This window comes from Chrysemys picta, chromosome 3 (assembly GCF_011386835.1).
Source record: "Chrysemys picta bellii isolate R12L10 chromosome 3, ASM1138683v2, whole genome shotgun sequence".
NCBI classification, from domain to species: Eukaryota; Metazoa; Chordata; order Testudines; family Emydidae; genus Chrysemys; species Chrysemys picta.
In genome coordinates, this window is record NC_088793.1 from 188816887 (window position 1) to 188837962 (window position 21076).

Sequence of the window (21076 nt, forward strand, 5' to 3'; positions counted from 1 at the left end):
CTGGACAGGTGCACTTTTAAGTGATAAATTTTCCCTTGTATTTGAAGTGACAGGGGTCAGGCCACCTTCCCAGCCGTTTGCCTCTCAGCTCTCCGGCTCTGTTACGCTGTCCAATGCAAACACAGGGCCAAGGATCCTAGCACTGGCTTTGGATCCAAGTGCTTCGAGCCCAGGCCAGAATATGGACTGTAGATTGTGTATGTGCCTGTTGGATATCAAATGGGTCGAACAAAGGTAGGAGTGGTGTGTTGACATTGGGTAGTAGGACGTGCAGTATCTATCTCAGTCATACTACTCGTTAGATCCTTTCATGGCCCTTGGTTATGTACTGCAGCAGTAGCCACGGGAAACCCAGTTTCCAATAGGCAAGGCGTTTACAATATTTTGTAGTGATCAAGATTGCTGAGAATGATCCCACCTTGGACTTAGCTGCCATAAAACTCGATCTGTGCTCCAAGGACCTGATCCAAAGCCTATTGAAATAACTGGGGAATCTTTCTGTTGACTTGTTTGGGGCTTTGGATCAGGCCCAGTGTGTGAAATTCACCCATGTAGAGAGTTAGCACAAAGCTCTAAACCACTTATGTCCCATCAACCCTTATTTTGAGGGCCTGGGCCAGAACCTGAGCAGGTATAAGTTAGTGTAGCTTCACTGCCTTCAATGGAGTGATGCCAGTTTAGAGCAGCTCAGGGTCTGACCCCTTAAGTGGTGCATAGGTCTTGTGCTGACTCACTGTCCAGGATGGAATTTTACCACAAATAAATATCTGTTTTGCAAAGGATTAACTTTTTCAGAGGATTTTTTGAATGACTTCACTACACTGTAACTAGATCGTCTGAAAAAGGAGTGTGAAATATGAGATGTAAATATTTATATTCTGCCTTTGCAGAATAGCCTTTAATAATTGTTGAAGAATTTGGCAATTATTTTTGTCATCTTTCTGATAAGACATTTCTGTGCCAAGTTTTGTAGGTCATGAGACTGATTATTTTAGCAGAAGTCACTGATTTAAAGAAAAGTGCATTTATGCAGTTGATGAGGAGAGTTGTGCTATGAATTGACATAACCATTATGGAAGTATTCAGTTCTAACCAGGGTTTTTGTTATTTTTACCTACTTTTAAAACATGCTATAAATCTTACTTCTGCCAAAAGAAATGCTATACAATGTTTTATTCAGGGACTTTATAGCAGAGCTGGTGCTTTGCCATAATAGGTGAGGTTGAGATAACATTAACAGCTAAAAGCAACGTGTTTCAGCTACCATTTAGAAATATGCTAAAACATAAGTACAAGTGCCTTTCAGTTGACGTCAGTCCCTGCTAAGCTTTGGTTTTAGCACGGTGTGCGTGTGGGTGATTTTGTTTTGTACTATGGGTGTTTGGAGTCCTCCATTGTAGCTTAGTGGTAGTGTAAATAAAACATGATGCATAACGTCAACCACAAGTCGGTAGAATTGCTGTGACATCTCGTTTTGGGAATGGTAGCTTCAGATCTGCGTTCCTCAAAAAAAGTGAAATTGTTGACCTTTTCAAACTAGTTCTGACATATAGAATGAAGAAAGGTCAGGTTTTGACCTTGGTTAAAAATATGTGTAATGTGTACGCACTCTCTCTCATAGAATATTATAAAGTGACCAAAATTATGCAGTTGAATACATGCAATAAACAGCCACTTTGTTCAGATAACACAAATTTTCCTCCTACTGAACAGTGACTCTCAGTATATTCTCATGTTTTATAGACAGAGAAGATCTGAATACAGTTTGTATTGCTAATGACTTTAGGATATCTACATTACTCACCCAGAGCTTTTGCAGTTCTGCTCAAACAAGTAGCAATAAAAATATTTACAGCTCTTTCTGCATTGTCATATATTTTGTTCTGCCCACATGCATTCAGTGTAATAATTTGTCTTCACTTTTTGTCATTTCTAGTCTCTATCAACTTATTCATTTTTGAAATGTATGAATTTAATGTGGAAACAATTAAATGGGTATTGATGGAGCAGAAGACAGTGCCAGTTTATAAAACAGATAGTGCAGGTGACACGGTCTATAGCTAAGATGGCTCCTGTTTTCAGTTGCTTGTAACTTTGCCAAACTTTAATTGTTTAGGCTGAAATTTCCCATGTTGGGTGTCTACCTCAGGCTGACATTTTTGGGAAGTTTCTGCTAAAACGGTTCAGCCATTTCTGAGAATGAGATCAGGGAGAAATATGGTTTTTTGATGTATGTTTAAAAAAAAACATTCTTACAGCCATTTCATTGAGAGCCAAGGAGGGGGCAGGGGCAGGAGAGCAAAAATAGGGATAGAATGTCTGTAACCACTGGAGAATACTCCTCTGCCGAGCCTGGAACTGAACCCAGGATTCCTGAGTCTTAACATTCCTTTGCTGTCATCAAATAGTTGTGAAACAGACTGGCAAAGTGAGTCTCGTCTCCCTCTAGTGACTGGAACAAATAGAAAACAACAGTTACTCTTCGCTCAAGTGGCAGTGGTCTGTACTGTAGATCTGAACACTGATGTCCAGTGTTGGTGGTCAGTATGGTTCCACATGGTGGAATTTCTGTTTTTTCGATTTGCATTTTAAAAAAAATTAGGAAATTACATCCCAGAAAACTATGTTGAAAGGACATCAAGGGTGCAAAGTCATGCACTCAAAAGTTAGGCAATGCCAGAATTAAGGTTACCCATGCAACCTGAATTCATCCCCCTTGTGTGTATGCATTATGATACAGTCCTTAATTACTTGATCACATACTAATTTTTCCACAGGACCCCCGATTCATTGAGTGATAGAGCTAAAAGCAACGTGTCTTGGCTCAGTGAATGAATCAGGCTTGTGTAGTGAAGGAGACCCTTTGTAGGATACCTGCCTTGTTTGGGGAAAGTGTGAAGTGAATGAGACTGGGAACTGCAGGGACAGCTGTAGAGTTCCTGTGTGATGCAGTGCAAGTTATGTAAACCAGAATTTTCACATGGTGGTCACTGTGTGTTCCTCATTTTCTGAATACCCAACTTGAGACACCTGGGGTCTGATTTGCAGAAGTGCTGATCACTCTCAGCTGCAACTGAGGTCAATGGGAGCTGTGCTACGTACATATAAAATGCTACATAATACCAAATTCTCTGAAAAATCAGGCACTAGGCCTCTCAAACTGGGCACCCGGAATTACTGGGCATCTGTAATATGGGGCTAATAATTATGCCTCACCCACCTGTTGTGAAGACAATTGCATTAATGTTAGTAAAGCACTAAGATATTACGCTGAGAGCATCATGAGGAAATTAATAATTCTGTACTATTATGCAGAGGTTTTGAATAGTGTGCAGTGAGGCATGTGGTCACACATTGAATGATGAGGATGAAACAAAATATTGAAGAGTTGCTCATTCAGTGAGCACAGTCTGTCCTGTGCACTGAATGAGTCGGAGAAAACCAGCATGTGATCATGTATGTAAAGATTGTATCATAATGAATATGCAAAAAGGGACTGAATTATAGTTGCACATGCAGCCTTAACTAGGAGATTTCCTAACTTTCAACTGCTTGACTTTGCAACCCTAATGTTCTTTTAATTTAGGTTTTTGGGATGTAATCTATAAATTTTATTGGACCTCCTTTTGCCCAGCATACTTCTTGGATATATATGAATTATATTATTTATGAAGTATATCAATTTGAAACAGTATCCTAATCTTTATCCCACATTTGTTCATGAAAAGCTACTGTTAATATATTAAACTCTGACTTGTGGTAGATTAAATAATTACTTTGGGCACTGAAGACTCCAAAGCTTTGCAGGTCTCCAGCATGACCATGCTGTTCAGGGCTAAGCAGTTATGCTATCCTAATTGTATTGATTTATTTTGTAATGACAAACAATGAGACTACCAGATGTAATCTTGCATAGTGCAGTTCTTGATCCAGTACCTCTGTGAGCACTGAAAGAATGCCAGAGGCCTTCTGTGTCTGCATATCTTTAGCCAAATGGTGAAGTCAGTAGAAGTAGTGTGGTGGTTGTCTTTGAGCCCAGTCTGGCCCCTTGTATAGAATTACAGATGATAATATGCAATATTACCAAGATTTTGAGAATTTTCTATACTTAAGCACCTAAATGAGGCCCTGATCCAGCAAAGCACCTAACCCATGCATAAATTTAGGCATATGTACATATGTTGATTTATTGGGATTGCTCGCATGCTTAGTTAAGCACATGCTTAAAAGTATTTTGCTGGACTGGGGCCTTGGTGGCCAGATTTCAGAAGTCCTGAACACCCAGAAATTCCTGTAGACCCTATTTGGGGCTGTTGGGTACTTTTTGAAATCTGGCCACATGTTTAGATGCCTAAATCCAAATTTTGGAGTTTTAACTTTAGTATCGTGTTTTTGAAAATCTTAGCCATTGCCTCCAAATGTTAAAACCCTGTTAGCTATTTATTATTAAATATTTATATAGTGGTAGTGCCCAGCAATCCCAATCCTGACTGGGACCACATTGAGTAGATGCTATGTGAGTGTATAGGAAGACCCATTGACTCTCGCCCCATCCTCATTTGTCCATCTCTTTTAGGCCAAACTTAGCCTTTTTTTCGACCAAATATGTCAATAAGTAAAAATTATAATCTGCTGTGCTGAGGTGGGGAGGATATCACTTTAACGAATTGCTGACCCAACCCTTTCCAGCAACTCCAGAGTGATGTGTAAGGGTCATTGACTAAACCCTTGCGTGCGGGTTCTATGGGTCAGAGTTTCTGTAATGTTGAGTAACAACAACTGGCTAAGTGGTGAAATATTTGCAACAGTAATGTGAGCTGGCTTTGGAATAAATATGGAAGATAAGTGGTTAAGAGTAGCAGCATTGGTGTTTGGTGCCCAAGACAGGAAAAGGCTACATGACCAGAGCCTTCATCTTTCTTGCCTTCATCACCGGCTTACTGATTTCATCTTGGTCTAGGAACATGCTTCCAAATTACCTTTGAATGCCAGGTGTGCACTGTCCCTGCCCCAGTTATTGCCTTGTTAGGCCAAGCAGGATGGAGATCTTCATTTCAGTTTATATGTATCAGAATTTCTCCTCTGCACTTTCATTCTATGGCAACCACTAATGCTTTACAAAGCCTTACGTAGTGGAGAGGGCTAGATGGAGCACCCCCTCCAGACTTCAATACCAGGTCCAGTACAGACATGCATTCAAACTCACCCCCTGTCATTCACATCCCTTCATGTTGATAACACTGCTGTTATACCTGCCCATCAGTCATCCCAGGGCACTTTCATAAAGCCCTTTCTATTTATTAGCCAAGATGGTCAAACCCAAGCTCTGGGTGTTCCTAAACCTCAACTGCCAAAAGCTGGAACTGGACGACATGGGATGGATCACTCAATAAATTGCCTGCCTTGTTCATTCTCTCTGACATAATTGGCATTGGCCACTGTTGGAAGACCAGATACTGGGCTAGATGGACCATTGGTCTGACCCAGTGTGGCCATTCTTGTGTCCTTATGTCCTATCGCTATTTCCTGTTTATCTCTAGGAGCTCCTAACACAGCAGAGTTGAGAATCTGTCGTGTGAACAAGAACTGTGGAAGTGTAAAAGGAGGAGATGAAATATTTCTACTGTGTGACAAGGTTCAAAAAGGTAACTGTGATTAGTTTCCCTCCCTCTTTCCAGAATACATTTCAAATGTATTCAGCTGCGAAGGCCAACATTTTCGAACTTGGAGGCCTAAAGTTAGGCCCCTCAACCTTCACTTAAGCTCCTAAATAAGTGGCCTGATTTCAGAGTTGCTGATCACCCTCGACTCCCATTGAACTCAATAGGTCATCAGCACCTCTGAAAATCAGGCTACTTAGGAGCCTACATAAGGACTTAAATGCCTAACTTTAGGCCTGCAAGTTTGAAAATGTTGGCCATAGGTTTTAGTTTTTTTTCTCTGTACTAACTAGTACCTTCTGTTTCTGATGGACTAGATGATATAGAAGTCAGATTTGTCTTGAATGAATGGGAAGCCAAAGGTAGTTTCTCACAAGCTGATGTACATCGCCAAGTCGCTATTGTATTCAAAACCCCACCATTTTACAAAGACATCACTGAACCAGTTATGGTAAAGATGCAGCTGCGAAGACCCTCTGACCAGGAAGTCAGTGAGTCGATGGATTTCAGATATCTACCAGATGAAAAAGGTACAGTTCCTACTAGTAGAATTCTTAAGAGTATGCCAGCACTGTATTTTTACATGAGAGAGCAACCATGAATCAGTAAAAGTGTGTTTTTGCTAACGGCACTCCAGCATTGTCCTTCTTTAGAATAATATTAAGGATGGTGGGTTGTGATTTTTTTGTATCAGCTGTTTAGATCACATATCTATGAGAACTACATTTGGGAAGACCCTTTCCATTATAAACAGAAGGCATACATCAGTTCTGGAAATGTTCTTTACAAATACACTGTGGAGAGCATCCTAATTACCAATACTTTTTTCTCCTCCTCCATATAGATCCTTATGGTAATAAAGTGAAAAGGCAAAGGCAAATATCAACATTGGCTTTGCAAAAGCTCATGCAGGAATATGGTAAGGAAAACATTTGGTAGTTTGCCTCCATGTTCTTTTTTTTTTTTTTTTTTAATTTGGGCAAAGATTTTTATTTTTTTAAAAAGAGAGATCCTATTCTTAAATAACAGGATTAATGTCCTTTTCCATCGCAGGTCCCAATGTGTCCGAGAGGCCCAAAGCAGCTCCATTCCGGTCTATCCCTGGCGAAGGGAGGATAATTAAGAAAGGTAGATCTGTCTGCACATGTCAATCCAGCATCAGTTTGAAACAAATGACTCCTCTCTGATTTGCAGTGTCCATTTTCCATAGCAGACAGTATAATGAGGGCCCTTAGCTTTTCCAAACACTGGGGGCTAGTTTTCAGTGGCCAGAGACACTGGTGGGGTGATGTTTGCGTGTACAATTGCCACAATGCATATACAGAGAAATCAAAAAGACCTTTCGCTTTCTGGTTCATGCATGCTGAGTTGCAATAACTTGACATGTAAATGCAGGCACACAACTGAGAACACACCTGGCCCTCCCTCTATCCACCGGGACTCTAGCACTTAAACTTCAAAGGCAGTAGTATTACCTGAAGACACCTATTATTTGCACCTGCCCCTGTCTCCCCCAGTTCATTCATGGTCTCCCGAAGGGCCGCAGTAAATTGTAACTATCACCCTCATAAGGTGTATGCTGCACTTTCTCCATCCTGAAAGTGCTGCTATAGGCCTGCCCCTCAGGTGGAAGAAAATATCCAACGTGAATCTGTCTAAAAAATGGTTGGGGAAGATTTGAGGGGTCTTTTTCCCTCTCAGCAAGAGCACTGTCCCCTGGCAATGAGGAGTCTCTGGAGTCTGCCCCCTGCTGATAGTATGAGAGGCCGGCCCCTAATGCTCCCTCATGACAGCAGCAGCAATAAGGGGGCAGCTCACTGCAGGAACGAGAAGCTCTTCAATAGCAGGGGTAAGAGGGGAACAAACACCAGAGGTCTACAATAGGCCCCATCCCCAAAGTCCAGCACTGACGTGGGGCAGGAGCCCCTGACAGCCAGCAGGGAGCAAGCGAGCAAGCATGTACTGCTCCTTTTCAATGAGAGAGAGGGGTAGGGGGCTGGTGCCAGGGAGAGCAGCAGGAGATTGGGTCGGAGGTAAAGTTGTTTGGACAAATACTAAACATTGAGTAAAGTTTTCCAAAGCGCCTAAATGTCTTAGGAGTCCCATTGTCAAAGTGTTAGGCACCTTAATACCTTTGAGGATTTCGGCCTTGGGAGCCTAAGTCTCAAAGTCATTGGGACTTAGGTTCCCAACTTATTTAGGCCCTTTTGAAAATCATATCTGTTATCTCTGCATATCTCTGAGCTTTCAGATGTTTGGTTCTTTTCAGTGAAGTTTAACTTTAAATTTCTGGGCTTTCCGCATCGTTTGCTTAAATATTCGCTAGTACAAGTCTGTGGATTGGGACTGGAGGCTTGCTCCCAGATGCAGAACAGACATGCCCTAAGATATTGAGAGTACTTACTATACAGCCTCAAAGCCATCCATATTTTTATTGTAAGCTTCTCTAGCTTCCACATTTCAAGTAAAGAGAAGGGTGACGTGTACAGCCAGTCTAACTGCAGGTTGGACATTTAGGGTTTGTCCTGCAAGGTGCTAAGCACTGTGGCCTGGTCCAGCAAAGCACTTAAGTAGGTGCTTAACTGCAAGCCCATGAATCATCTCACTGATGTCAATAGGATTGCACATGTGCTTAAAGTTAAGCCTGTGCTTAGTGCTTTTGATATACGACTTTGGCAGGCTTGACTATTTGAACTGCCTGCCATGTTTTTCATTCTTATAATTTCCATGCATTAATTAACAACTGTGTTTCCTTTTCACAGAACCAAATATGTTTTCTCAAACTCCGATTATGCCGCTGCAGAGAACTCCTGTAAGCACCAGTCAAATTCCGTCTTACTATTCCCCACCCACATGCAATTCAAATCCAATCCCACATCAGCCTACAAATGTGCAGGCCATGGGACCGGTTAAGCATGATGAAGCTCTTTCTTCATGTTGGCATTCCCCATGCTCCTCTTCTTCATCAGGCAACACAGTTAATACACACGCACAGAACAGTTTTGTGATGGATGCACTTCACTCTAACCCACAGAGTAGCAGTTCTCTCTCAGCTATTCATGAAAATGTTCTGAACTGGACTGATCAGAAGGATATAAACTACTATAGAGATTTCACCAGCACAAATGGTATAGGAGCATCAGCAATGTCACAGCAAGACATGCAGAATGTCTCTGATAGCAGCATCATGCATCAGGCTCACACCATAAACGTCACAGCACCCAGCATTGTTAACATGGAGACTGATGAAATGGGATGCATGAGCATGAACGTAGAAAAGACATCGTTTAATCAAGTTTTAAATCCAAGTGATCACAGGAGGCAAATCCATCAGGTGCCTTCTACCAGTACATCTCTTGCAGCTTCTTGTAGCTCATCCTTTAATTCACAGTCCAACGCATTTCATTCAACTACTTACAGTTTCCTAGACCCTCAAGTTATGAACGAATCAAGGTCACCCAGCAATCTTATTCAGAATAATCAAAATAGTGCTTCCAATAGCCAGTACTATACAGATGGGACCCAAGGTGAAGAAGAGCTTTTGAGCACCTTTGGACTCACTTTAGAGACGCTATTGCAGAGCTTCAACCACTGAGTCTCTGTTTTGCTGTCAGTCTGAAAACTAGTATCCAAAATTTCTCTAATGGCCAGAGACAGACAACAGACAATTTATATGTAATTGAATATTCATATTCATAGTTACTGCTGTGGGAGCCTAACTTTTCCTCTCAGAATGTTTGTCAGTGCAACTTATTATGCACATTTCAGACTGTAATTAGGGTGGCTGATCAAAGGTTGATGCCACATTAAAGGTGACATTAGGGAATAGGGTTTGGGAATTTGTACATCAAAATAACCCCATATAATTTTTTTACAGTGTTGGAAAGGGGTAGTGAAGGGGGCTGCTAAGTGCTAAAGACCTCCTGCACTCAGCAGAAGCTCACCGATGGAAACAAGTATCTTCATGGGGCTACATTTATATAATTTAAGGGAAAGAAGTAGTTGGAAACGAAAACAGTTGTTGCTCCTTACAAAATTAATATAAATTTGCTAAATAACAAACCAGACAATCCAGGAATTGGCCACTGCCTTACACCAGCAGGACCATTTAGTCCTCTTAATATTTTCTTCTTACCTGATAGCGCTATCTCAACATTTTTTAGATATACATTTTTATTGCTAAACTTAGCTTATGCACTGATATATTTTTTTTCACATTTATATGTTCACTCAATTTGCTTAGACAGCAAATTTTGTCTTAAAAATGGTAATGACTATGTCATTGTTAGGTCTATTTAAAAATATTAGAATGTTCCCTGGAGTTCTTAAATAGTGCAGCTATGGTGTGACATGAATTATTGAACAAAGAAGCAAAACCATTTTGCACTGTTCTCTCGGTATTTTTTTTTTTACCGTAATGTACTGGATGCTTTATGAATGGTAGCATGGGATTGGTACTGTAAGGAATATACTTTTTTGGGTTGCATGTTTTTATTTTGAATTACATAAAATATATTGGGTCAGATCCTCTTACATACACCTCCTTTCTGGTGACTTTGGGCCAACCTAAAACAGCTGAGAGTCCCCTTGCATAGGAGAATCCTGGGTGACATAAACCTCTGTACCACCTACTTCTGGCTCTTGGCATCAAAGGGGGAAGGATATATGGCCAAAATATGCTGTGCTCTGGGCATCCAGAGTCATTCCCATCTGCACCCTGAATCAGGGGCTATGCCCTACCCCCTTAGCTCCATAGGTTGTCAAGCATAACTCAAGCACATGTGAGGATCTAGCCCATAATGTCCATAAATGATATTTCTGTGTTGTGTGGGGTTTTGTGGTTATCTTGTTTTTATAGCAACAAGTTCTCTAATCAGATTCATTCACTTTTTTAAGCTATTTAAACAGTCTTATCCACTGACAAAGGCATCACTAAACTTTTTAAAACTCGTATAAGTCTAATTGCTGTCTGGCAGTCTAACTGACAGATGCAAAAATAAATAAATCTGATTCAGAGCAATAATCTGAAGGGCGTAGGTGAGTGGTTTTCAACCTGTGGTAGGCGGACCTGCAGACTATGTCTAAGGGCTGGTCTTCACTACAGGGAGATCAACATTGCTGCAATCAATGCAACAGGGGTCGATTTAGTGGGTCTAGTAAAGACCCACTAAATCAATGACCGAGCACTCTCCAGTCAACCCCGGCATGCCACCTCTCTGAGAAGAGTAAGGGAAGTCAACCGGAGAATGTCTCCCATCAACGCAGCTCAGTGAAGACACTGGGGCAAGTCGACCAAAGCTACGTCGACTCCAGCTTTGTTATTCACGTAACTGGAGTAGTGTAACTTAGGTCAACTTACCCTGGTAGTGAAGACAAGCCCTAAGATTTCCAAAGGGGTCTGCACCTCTATTTGAAATTTTTGAGGGGTCCCACAAATGAAAAAAAGTTGAAAGCCACTGGTGTAGGTGATTATGCAACTCTAGTCATAATGCTCAATACAGGGCAGGTCTGTGTATAAATTTCTGCAGATATTTTTAAACTATATTTATGCAGCTGGAGCTTGGACAGGTGCTTCCTATAAATCTAATGAGAGAGGAGCTGCAACGTGCGAGTCTTCAGCATTTTTGTAATAGCTTTAAAATAAATGAAAGGGACCAAGCAGCATTTTTTCATGTGCTTTGTAGGTGTAATAACCAAACAGAGCATGACTGAGGAAACAGAGAGATCAAAATAAAGCTTGAAATATCTGTTCAATCAGTTTCTTTAAAGTTCTCAATTAACATTTTAGTAATTTTTTATTTCAAAAATGCTTGGGTACAGTTTGTTTTATTGTGTATAATTAAATATTTTCATTCATCTCTGTGTTTTCCTTTTTGGCTCCAAGATAAGCTGGCTTTGTGTTTATACTTCATCCCTGTAGACAATTCAAGAACATTAGAGGGAAAAAAATCTGATCCTAACGTTATTCAGCCCCTCCAATACCCCTTGACTTAAATGAGGCTACTCATGTGAGGCCCCAAAAGCTTAAATCAGCTTGAGAGACACTGCTTTTGTTTTGTTCATATTAGGAAATTTGTTTTTAAGGCATTTTCCACAACTACTGGGTATTGTTGTGACTTAAGAGCATCTCTACATAGTTTTTGCATTGATTGCCTAAATTGATAGAAAAACAAATTTAGTTAAATCAGCACACCTCCCTAGTGTACAGGCAGTTACACTGGTATAAAGATGTGTTTATTGGTGTAGCTACAAATATGAATACCTTTACTAAACCTACCAGTTTAGTTAGATCCGTGCAAAAACTCTGTGTAGGCCTAAGGCCTACTTTCTGAAAAATGACTAGTGATATTTTGGCAGGGGCTCAGTTTTTGGGTGTCTTTGACACCTTCAAGAAGCCTGAGTTTCAGAGGGCAGTTGCACAGCTATTGTTTGAAATGTAAGGTCCAGGGGACCTTTTCCTTAGAGTAGTGAACAGTAGGGATGATGTTCTCTAGATTTACCACATATCACCCACTCTAGTTATTTTAACATACGTTTTTCTTCTGCATTATGGGAGTTGATCCTGAAAATCCTTATTCTCACACCAAGTCCTGTTGGGTTAAATGAATCATCACTCAAGTTTAAGGATGTTCAATACTGGGTTTAATGTCAGTTTTCTTATTGGCTACCCTAGTTCCTATGACCTTTGAGGGACAACAGTCCCATTAAATTCTGAACTGAATAGGAAATCTATTTTCCACATAGCACTGACCCAATTCTAAAAAGCTATGTGTTTTGTAGTTTAGGACAGATGGGGGAATGAGTAGTTTTAGTGATGCCTAGAGTTCCTTCTGAGTCAATGTTAATAACTTTTTATATACACTAAGCTGTCTCTTTGGGCTGAAATGTTGCAATGTATGAAACAACTTTTTTTTTTTTCATTGTTTGCATAGTTCCTTTCAGTAGGTTACATTTCTGATCTGACAAGTTTCTATAATAGACTAAATCCTGCTCCCTTTGTTCACACAAGCTATCACCTTAATTCAGTGATGCTACTTGAAAGAGTAAAGGTGAGTAAGTTTTGCCCTGATGTTATTTTTAAATTAAAAATATAATTTATTTTAGTTCCAGTTCTGCAATGTAAATTACAAACAAACACAGGCTGAAGGAAAGAAGGGTTTATTTTCTTGTTAAACAAAGTTGCAAAACAAATTACATTAGCTTTTCAGAATTTTCTTTATATTTTATGTAATGACTTTCACTACATAGCCAATGAACATAATCGGATGGTTACATATATAGGCACCTTAGCTACCAGCTTAGTTTCATGTGCATTATACCCAGAGGTGAAAGTAAGCTGATGCGGCATACCAGTAAGAAGGTGGCCGCCGGTACACAGCCGACTGTATGGGAAGAGGCAGCTGCCCCGGGCCTGACGATTTTAAAAGGGCCCAGGGCTCCAGCCGCTGGCATGGGAGCTCTGGGAGTCCAGCGGCAATTTAAAGGGCTGCTGGACGCCACTGGCGTGATAGCAGCAACTGGGAGGGCGGGCCCTTTAAATTGCTGCTGGAGCCATGGTCAGTGTGGGCTGGGCAGCGGTGAAAGGCTGACTGGGGAAGTCTGGCCCTGACCTCAGCCCCAGCCCTTCGAGGGGCCCAGAGTCCCCCTCCCCCACCTTGCCCAGGACCCTGGCTGCCCTGCTTACCGGTAAGTCCGTTAAATTACTTTCACCCCTGATTATAGCGCAATGCAGATGTATTAGGGAAAGCCAGTCTTGATTCCGGATTTTTGGGAGCTCTGTAGATGCACTGAAGGGAGATTAGACCCTGTATTTTAAAATAGCCCTTACAATTTCATCATCCATCTATACTCTAGCTCTCAACTGTGTCTTCATTGCTCCCATAGCACAAGCTATATTAGGGGAATATTGGAAATAATGGTGACCACAGTGTTTTTCTGTACTAAGACAGCAGTAGCAGCTCGCTCTCTCTTTTTTCTGTTTTGCCTTATTAGCTTTGTAACATACAGAAGGGGCTGTTGTGTGATATCTGCTATGTCTATTTCTGCTGATTTTTCCCTATAGATTTTGGAATTTAGAAATCATTATCATCTAGTTCACTTCAATAGGTTCTTTCAAGAAATCAAGACAATTACACTGGGTTTCTCTTTCGTGAATTCAATTTCTTATGTTTTCCATCATTCACGTTGCCTCCTTTCTTAGTGTTAGATAATCATCTGTGTGAACAGTTACAAAACCAACTATTGCTGGAAGCGTTTGGCTCCTCAGACCTCTCTTGACAATAGCAGAACTACGCCAACTTACAGACTCTGAGGCCTGGCCCTACACTGGAAGCTGACATTGTAACACAGGTGTGCCATGCTGAAATCTGTAAGGGTAACTTTCCTGATACTAGCAGTGGGTACAGTCCACCCAACAGTTCCTCCCCCAACCACCACATAAATAGCAGTATGTCTTGCAGAATACCTGACATATTCCTGAAACACTTTAAGAAAAAGCCTCTTTAATAATTCCAAATCCTCTCAATTTTTCCTGTATTATTCATCTCTTTTTTTTGTGCTTCATAGGTGCAGAAAAGCTCTATGATACACTCACTCAGTCTTGATTTTATCAAATATAGTAAGATGTGTTTTAAGGAAGTCCTCTTAATTTCTGATTTGGGTTACAACCTGTGAGGCCATTTCACACTCACATATTAAAGTGGGGGGTTCATTAATTTATACACAAGTTTTCATATGCTTCTATATACTTTAACTTCAGCTACAGTGGCAAATCTGGGCCTTGTGATTCACCACTGGTAGTGCAGACCAGTCTCAAATGTTTTTGCTGACCTAAAAATGACAAAACCATCTACACTACAGCCTCACCATTCCTACTGCTGGTAGACCCATATGGGTAGTGAATTAGCTGTCTTTCTGTAGATTACACCCTTTGTCTACTTCATGCTAAAATTCTATCATGACTTAGAACTTTTTATCCATCTTGCACTTTTTGTACAGGAAGTGGGATGTGGTGTAAACTGCAACTCTTTATCCTGCCGCGCAAAACATAACACGAACATATCGCCACTTTTATGGCTCTTTCACAGAGGAACTTGGACCTGCCAGTATTACGCCAAAGTAGCAGCACAATAAAATCAAATCAATGAACATAGTAAGTATAGCCTAGGGATGATTAAAAAAAAATTCATTACAACTGTTTTTCTGATGGAAAATTGAGTTTTCAACTATATGACATTTTTCCAAAAAATTGGCTACTTTCTGTTGGAATTTTCAACAAAACCCCCAACATGTTTGAGTGTCAGCCAAACCCCCAAATACTTCTGTTCACTAATTCCACTATGGTACATCAAAGAGTTGTAGTTCAGGCACCTCATGTCCCCACTCTCCTTCATGTTGTGGCTTCCCAAGCCAGACTACATCTCTCATGCTGCACCCGGGGGCTCAGCAAGAGGGGAGACATGGAACACGTAGGCTGGTCAGGGACCCTGGCCTACAGAAGATAATAGGAGTATGAGGTACCCCCTGAATTTCTGAACTGAATTTTTGAGTATAAAGTTTTCAGCCGCCCCCTGCAATAGTCAAAATCTAACCAGCACTAGTACATATATGGGGAAAATATTGTAGGCCAGATTCTGCTGCCCCTACTCATGTTGAGCAGTACCTCACTCCAGGAGTCGTCTCATTGATTTCAGAATTCCATAGTAACAATATATAATTGATTTCTTATGGTCTGATCCTGACAATTCTCATTTACATGAATAGTCTTTGGCGTATTAAGGATCAGGCTTTGAGACTGCTGATCTGGGAAGTGGTACAAACATCTAGATAAGAAGATTATGCTTATGGTATCTATACAAACATGTGTCTACATTTTTTTTTATGGTTGGGAACAAAATTAGATGATATATGGTATGTGTGGTTTGAGGGAGGGGAACTTCTCTTTTCAATCAAAGGGTTTCAAACAGTATTCAGGAAAGCATATTTGCTATATCTCGCAAAGATCCGGGTTTGGACAGCTCTCAATTTTTTTTTAAAAGAAATCATTTACTGCTATTAATACATCTGCCTGTCAGAGACCCCTTTACATGGGACAGTAATTTATTTACAATAAGGCTGCAAATTAATTGAACAAGCATCAACTGATCCTGAGTTTTTAAGCCAATTAAAAAAAACTAACAGATCAACATGATCCAAATGTTCAACAGAAATATAAGGGATAAACAAGTTATCATACAGTGCACAGTTCAATTTGTTGTCAGCTCCTGATAAGAGAGTCAAGTCACTCTTCCTCTTCCGAGCTTGAAAGACTCTAATCATTCAGGGTTGGAGGCCAATCAACATCAACAGACTAAAAGAGAAAGGGGAGTGGAAAGCAAAAAATCACTAGATCAGGAGAGCTGGTGTTTTAGAAGAGACTTGCCACTAGCGCTTTCTGCATATTAACAAAAGAATAACTTTCATACAAAAGGGGAACAAATTCTTAAAAAGACATGACAAAACAGCATAGCACAAGAGAGATGGAGTGAGCTGGTACACAGTGGCATGGGGTATCTTCATTTCTCTGGTGGCCCATACATTTCTGCACAGTGTAAGACTGCATTTTGAAAAAGCCAAAAAGCTTTTAACCTTTACAGGTTACACTGGGCTTTTCCAAATGTGACCTAATGCAGTGATGTTGGTCTGAGGCTGCAGCCAGCCAGCTCTAAACTGTATTTCAGGTTGATTAGGGTGAGTTAAATGTGATTAATAACTATTGTTATTGCTGATCAATACAGCAGAAACATCCAGGTATTCTGCGATTGAGGACGGAGTTTGGAACTGTGGGCAGAGTTTGAGTAAAGTCCAATCACTTCCCAAATATGACTCCTCAACATGGATAGTTCATTCAAAAATTAAGATGGCTGATTTTATGTAGGTGAGATGATTAAGTCATCATTACTTCTGGTCAAAATGCACAAATCATATTTGACACATACTTTATTAGCAGCAAGTCTAACAATTAATGGAATCTGGATTATTTTTTCCCCGGCCTCACAGAGGCCCCATGGCCAATTCCCTTTGGGTGTAAACTTGTTGCCAGCTCTGCTCCCAAGGCAGCACATCCGTCACTAATGAAGCATCAGGCATTTGTCAAGTAGGGGTCACAAAGATGGCACATTAAACACCCTGGCTTCAAGATTGCCTAAATTAATCATACCTACTCCTTACCTAATCTCCATCTTCATAAAAAGATTAGGTTCTTGGGCTAGGCTAAAATCCATTATTAGTAAAATGACTAATTATTTTCAAGTCCCCAGACATCGTTCATAGTTGTGTGCAATAATTGCACTGACACCATTCAGCATGAGAGCAACGCTTATCAACTGCAGTCTAGCATTAGTTCCTCATGTTCAGCAGTTGTCTTTGTAGGCTCCTGCTCCTCACCCATTCCCCTTTACAGGGATACAGTTAGCAAAGATAAAATCCTGATGCTGGCTGTTTCACATTAAAAAAAAACAAGTATTAAACTGCAGCCATTTGTTTAAATATTAAACCCAAGCCTATGCTGTTCTCTGCAGTTAAAAAATGTTAGGAAAGCAGAATCCCCACAGTATCAATAATTTTTATAATTATATTTCAGCAATTCCATTTGAAATTCCAGAAACTAAATAACTTATTTTAGTCCATCGTTTTCTTAAGGCAATCACTATATTTTAAAACCTATGTAGTCAGATGACAATACTGATTATGATAGTAGAATTAAACATTTGTACTACGTGTGCAGTTCCTCAAACGTATATGGGTGAAATCCTGGCTGCACTGCAGGCCAAACTCCTACCGATTTCAATGACGCCAGGAATTCATTTATAATTTAAAAGATTTGTAATCGGGATTCCAAACAGCCGACTCTGTGGGTTTATTCTGTGACAGAGGCTTAAGAATTTAGGATCAGATAACTTAAGTCATTTTCTATTTCCTTCTTTTCTTTTTTAATGTGAAATTAGTGATCATGCCTGGTTTTTATACTTGCAAAATCTTCCCTTCATCCTAAGATCTGGTACAGCTAGGGCGACCAGACAGCAAGTGTGAAAAATTGGGACAGGGGTGAGGGGTAATAGGAGCCTATATAAGAAAAAGCCCCAAATATTGGGACTGTCCCTATAAAATCGGGACATCTGGTCACCCTAGGTACAGCCCAGGCTTCCTCCCATACTCTGCCCTACCAATATGTCTAACTCCTGATTTGCAGGGACCATCTTTTGGTACAAGAAAAATTTAGTCTTCATGCTCATTTGCCATCAAGGGTAACGAGACTGTAATATGGATAGGTGTCAATTAGAAACCAAGCTGAGGCTACCAGCAAGTAGTCAGATGTTATCCAGTGTTGCATTTGAATCAGTGGCATTGATACGAACAGTTACATTTCTCTTATTTCTGATCCAGCCCCACTTCTCTGAAGTTCTGTTAAAGGGAGAGGGTATGGCATGCATAATATGCAAAGCAAAACTCCCTATTGCTAAACGACACTCCACTATGCACTGATGAACATTATAAAGCCAGAGTTTAAATAAGCACAATATATCCAGGAGACCCTTCCCCAGGTAAGCAGATTCCTGCTCCCGTAGCAAGCCCCGAAGACGTCAGTGAAGGACATCTATGACATCATTTGATTCTATGGCTCAATGACAGGGTTACCATATTTCAACAATCAAAAAAGAGGACACGGGGTGCCGCCCTAGCCCCGCCCCCTCCCACTTCCCGCCCCCCTCAGAATCTCCCTACCCCCTACCTGTCCCCTGACTGCCCTCTCCTGAGACCCCCCCCCACCCTAACTGCCCCCAGGACCCCACCCCTATCTAAGTCTCCCTGCTCCCTGTCCCCTGACTGCCCCAACCACTCTCTACACCCCCTTCTCCCGACAGCCACCCCCCACAGAACCCTCAACCAATCTAACCCCCCCCCATTCCCTGCCCCTTGCCTGCCCCCCCCCCCAGGTCGAGGGAGAGCTGCGAGCTCCACGTGCAGCCAAACACTGTGGCACTGCTCTGTGGGAGAGGAGGAGGGGCTAGAGGCCCCAGTGGCTGCGAGCGGCTTTCAATCAGGCCCAGCCGTCCAATCAGCCGCACCGCACTCTGCATGAGGGGAAGGGGGAAATCCCAGACATTTCTACTTTATTAGAAATCCCCCCCAGACAGCCATTTAAAGCTGAAAAAGCCGGACATGTCCGGGGAAACCCGGACGGATGGTAACCCTACTCAATGATGTGTTTAAAATGTTAACAATTATTTTGTATTAACATCATATTTTGCATTAATAGCAGTAAGGATTGTTAATTAAGCCAAAGCAAGAAAGTTTATACATATAGCTTATGGGCTCGTCTACACAAGGCGTAATTCCAGAATAGCTATCCTGATCAACTCCATATGTGGATGCTCTTATTTTGGAATAAAACTGCCTTATTCCAAAGGAGCTTAATCCATTTTGCAATAGTTAATCTGCTTTAAATTCATACTGTACCTTATTCTGGATTATTTTTCAGGTGTAGACAAACCCTTAAAAATGCAACTGCTTTGCAGACCTCAAGATGGGATACATTACAGGGATGGCCAAACTTACTGACTCTCCGAGCCGCATATAACAATCTTCAGAAGTTCGAGAGTCAGGGTGCATCTGCTGGAGCTCTGGGCTTCCCCACTCCCTGCAGGACTATCTCGGGGCTTCAGCATCCTGGGAGGGCTCGGGGCTGAAGCCCCACTCCTGCTGAAATCCGAGCCCTGCCAGGCTGAATCCCCAAGACCTCCCTCTTTGCTGGGAAGAAGCCAGAAGCAATGTGGGGGGGACAGGATTTGGGGTCATGTCCCCCCCAGCCCTGATTTTTGCCAAGTGTTGCTGGCCCCACTTGGTCACATGGTGCTGCCACGCCCCTCCTTGCATAGCAGCTGCTAGAGCCAGCAAGCTGGGAGCTGCGGCCGGCCGGCTGTGGGGAGAGGCAGCAGCCTCTCCCTGCAGCTCCCAGCTGTTTGCCACTGTCTCTCCAGGCAGAGCTAACACTTGGGAGCTGCAGGGAGGGGCCACTGAGGGTAAGCGGGGGCATGATTCAAGCTGTTGGGGGGGCCAACCTTTATATTGTGCCCTCACACTCTCAGCAGGCACCAGTCATCTTTGGCAGAAGCCCCTAGCCCCACCAGGGCAGTAGTCCTAAGCTCTCCCCCGCACTAGTCTGGTAGGTGGAGAATGGGGATGCATGGGGGGGGGGGAGCCCCACAAGCCACACTTCAACTGTAAAAGAGCCACAGTGTGGCCACCCCGATATATTATGAACAGTTTACCTCTACATCCAGCTCCAGAATGTCAGCAGTTCTTTTAAGTAGGAAGCCAATATTGGGTTTTGTTCTTCCAAAATCTCCATGTACAAACTCTTTAATGTAACTAGATCTTGCTTAAGGAAAAGTGAGTGTGGGCCTTTCGTGACCGGAGCTGATTAATGAAGAAAGGTGAAAAGGATATGGCGAAAAACACAAAGCAGAAATACAAAATCTATTTCTGTTCCTGATCACAATCCATGCTTGTGTTTGTTTTAAACTGGGTAGTGACATTTTACTAAATTCTAAACCTGTTACAGTAAACAGCAACAACCGATACTACATACCAATATTCAGTCATTAGAATGGTTTCATTTTAAAAATGTTATATAACTATTTCTCAGATAATAAATGAGTGAGTCATACTGCTAACTTTCCTTAAACAGACTCTTAGTACCTAAGTGTTAGGCAAATATTAAAACATAAAAACAAATACTTTTAACCCAGGATCTAACAAACTTGCAAATACAAATTAATTACATATCTTGAACCTCCCCCACGCCCTCCATTGCATCTAGGGAATGAAACACATTTCTCCTGATTCAATGGAAACTGGAATAGGACTCTTGGTATGTTTATTCACGCAGTTTTGGAGGCCCATATAAGAACTAGAACCAAGAGGGTGGATTAAAAAGTGTTTTTCAGGCAAAACTGAGAATTTCTTAACACATCCACTCAGAATACACAGCGAGTTTATAATGCTACTACGCAAATCAATCTGAAAAGTACTATTGGCTATGTCTGATACTTAACGTCAATACTGAGAGGTTTTACTTAAAAAAACAAAAACAGCTGAGTGCTTAGGGTATACTACAGATGTAGAGCCAAATGCTGCCCCCCAAACACCACTGAAGACTTCAGTGAAAATACAGGCAAAAAAACCTCAGCAATTGGCATATAATATGCACAGATCTTTATCCCAATCTAGACTATGCCAAAGGCTTGCAACACTCCATTTTTAAATTACAGACAAATAAAGGGCCTGAAATCTGTGTATATCTATACATTTGTTGCTCTCCTGTACCTTGAAAATAATTAGGGGCTTTTTTTTGTTACTAAGCAAAACAATGTATA

The 21076-nt window shown here is 41.4% G+C and overlaps 2 protein-coding genes across 5 annotated transcripts in view; one reads left to right on the forward strand and one right to left on the reverse strand.

Annotated features, from left to right (window-relative positions):
- The window catches only part of REL (REL proto-oncogene, NF-kB subunit), a 49607-nt gene extending 38091 nt beyond the window's left edge, over nucleotides 1-11516 (forward strand). For all 3 annotated transcript variants that reach the window (XM_065589638.1, XM_065589639.1, XM_005305650.5), the window contains exons 6-10: nucleotides 5541-5645; nucleotides 5978-6190; nucleotides 6505-6579; nucleotides 6714-6788; nucleotides 8423-11516. In XM_065589638.1, the coding sequence (XP_065445710.1) occupies nucleotides 5541-5645; nucleotides 5978-6190; nucleotides 6505-6579; nucleotides 6714-6788; nucleotides 8423-9255 (1301 nt within the window). In that variant the 3' untranslated portion in view covers nucleotides 9256-11516. The remainder of the gene's footprint in view (nucleotides 1-5540; nucleotides 5646-5977; nucleotides 6191-6504; nucleotides 6580-6713; nucleotides 6789-8422) is intronic.
- Nucleotides 11517-12802: 1286 nt separating this feature from the next.
- The window catches only part of PUS10 (pseudouridine synthase 10), a 79939-nt gene continuing 71665 nt past the window's right edge, over nucleotides 12803-21076 (reverse strand). For both annotated transcript variants that reach the window (XM_005305647.5, XM_065589640.1), the window contains exons 17-18: nucleotides 19970-20069; nucleotides 12803-16008 (exon numbers count right to left, since the gene is read on the reverse strand). In XM_005305647.5, the coding sequence (XP_005305704.2) occupies nucleotides 15970-16008; nucleotides 19970-20069 (139 nt within the window). In that variant the 3' untranslated portion in view covers nucleotides 12803-15969. The remainder of the gene's footprint in view (nucleotides 16009-19969; nucleotides 20070-21076) is intronic.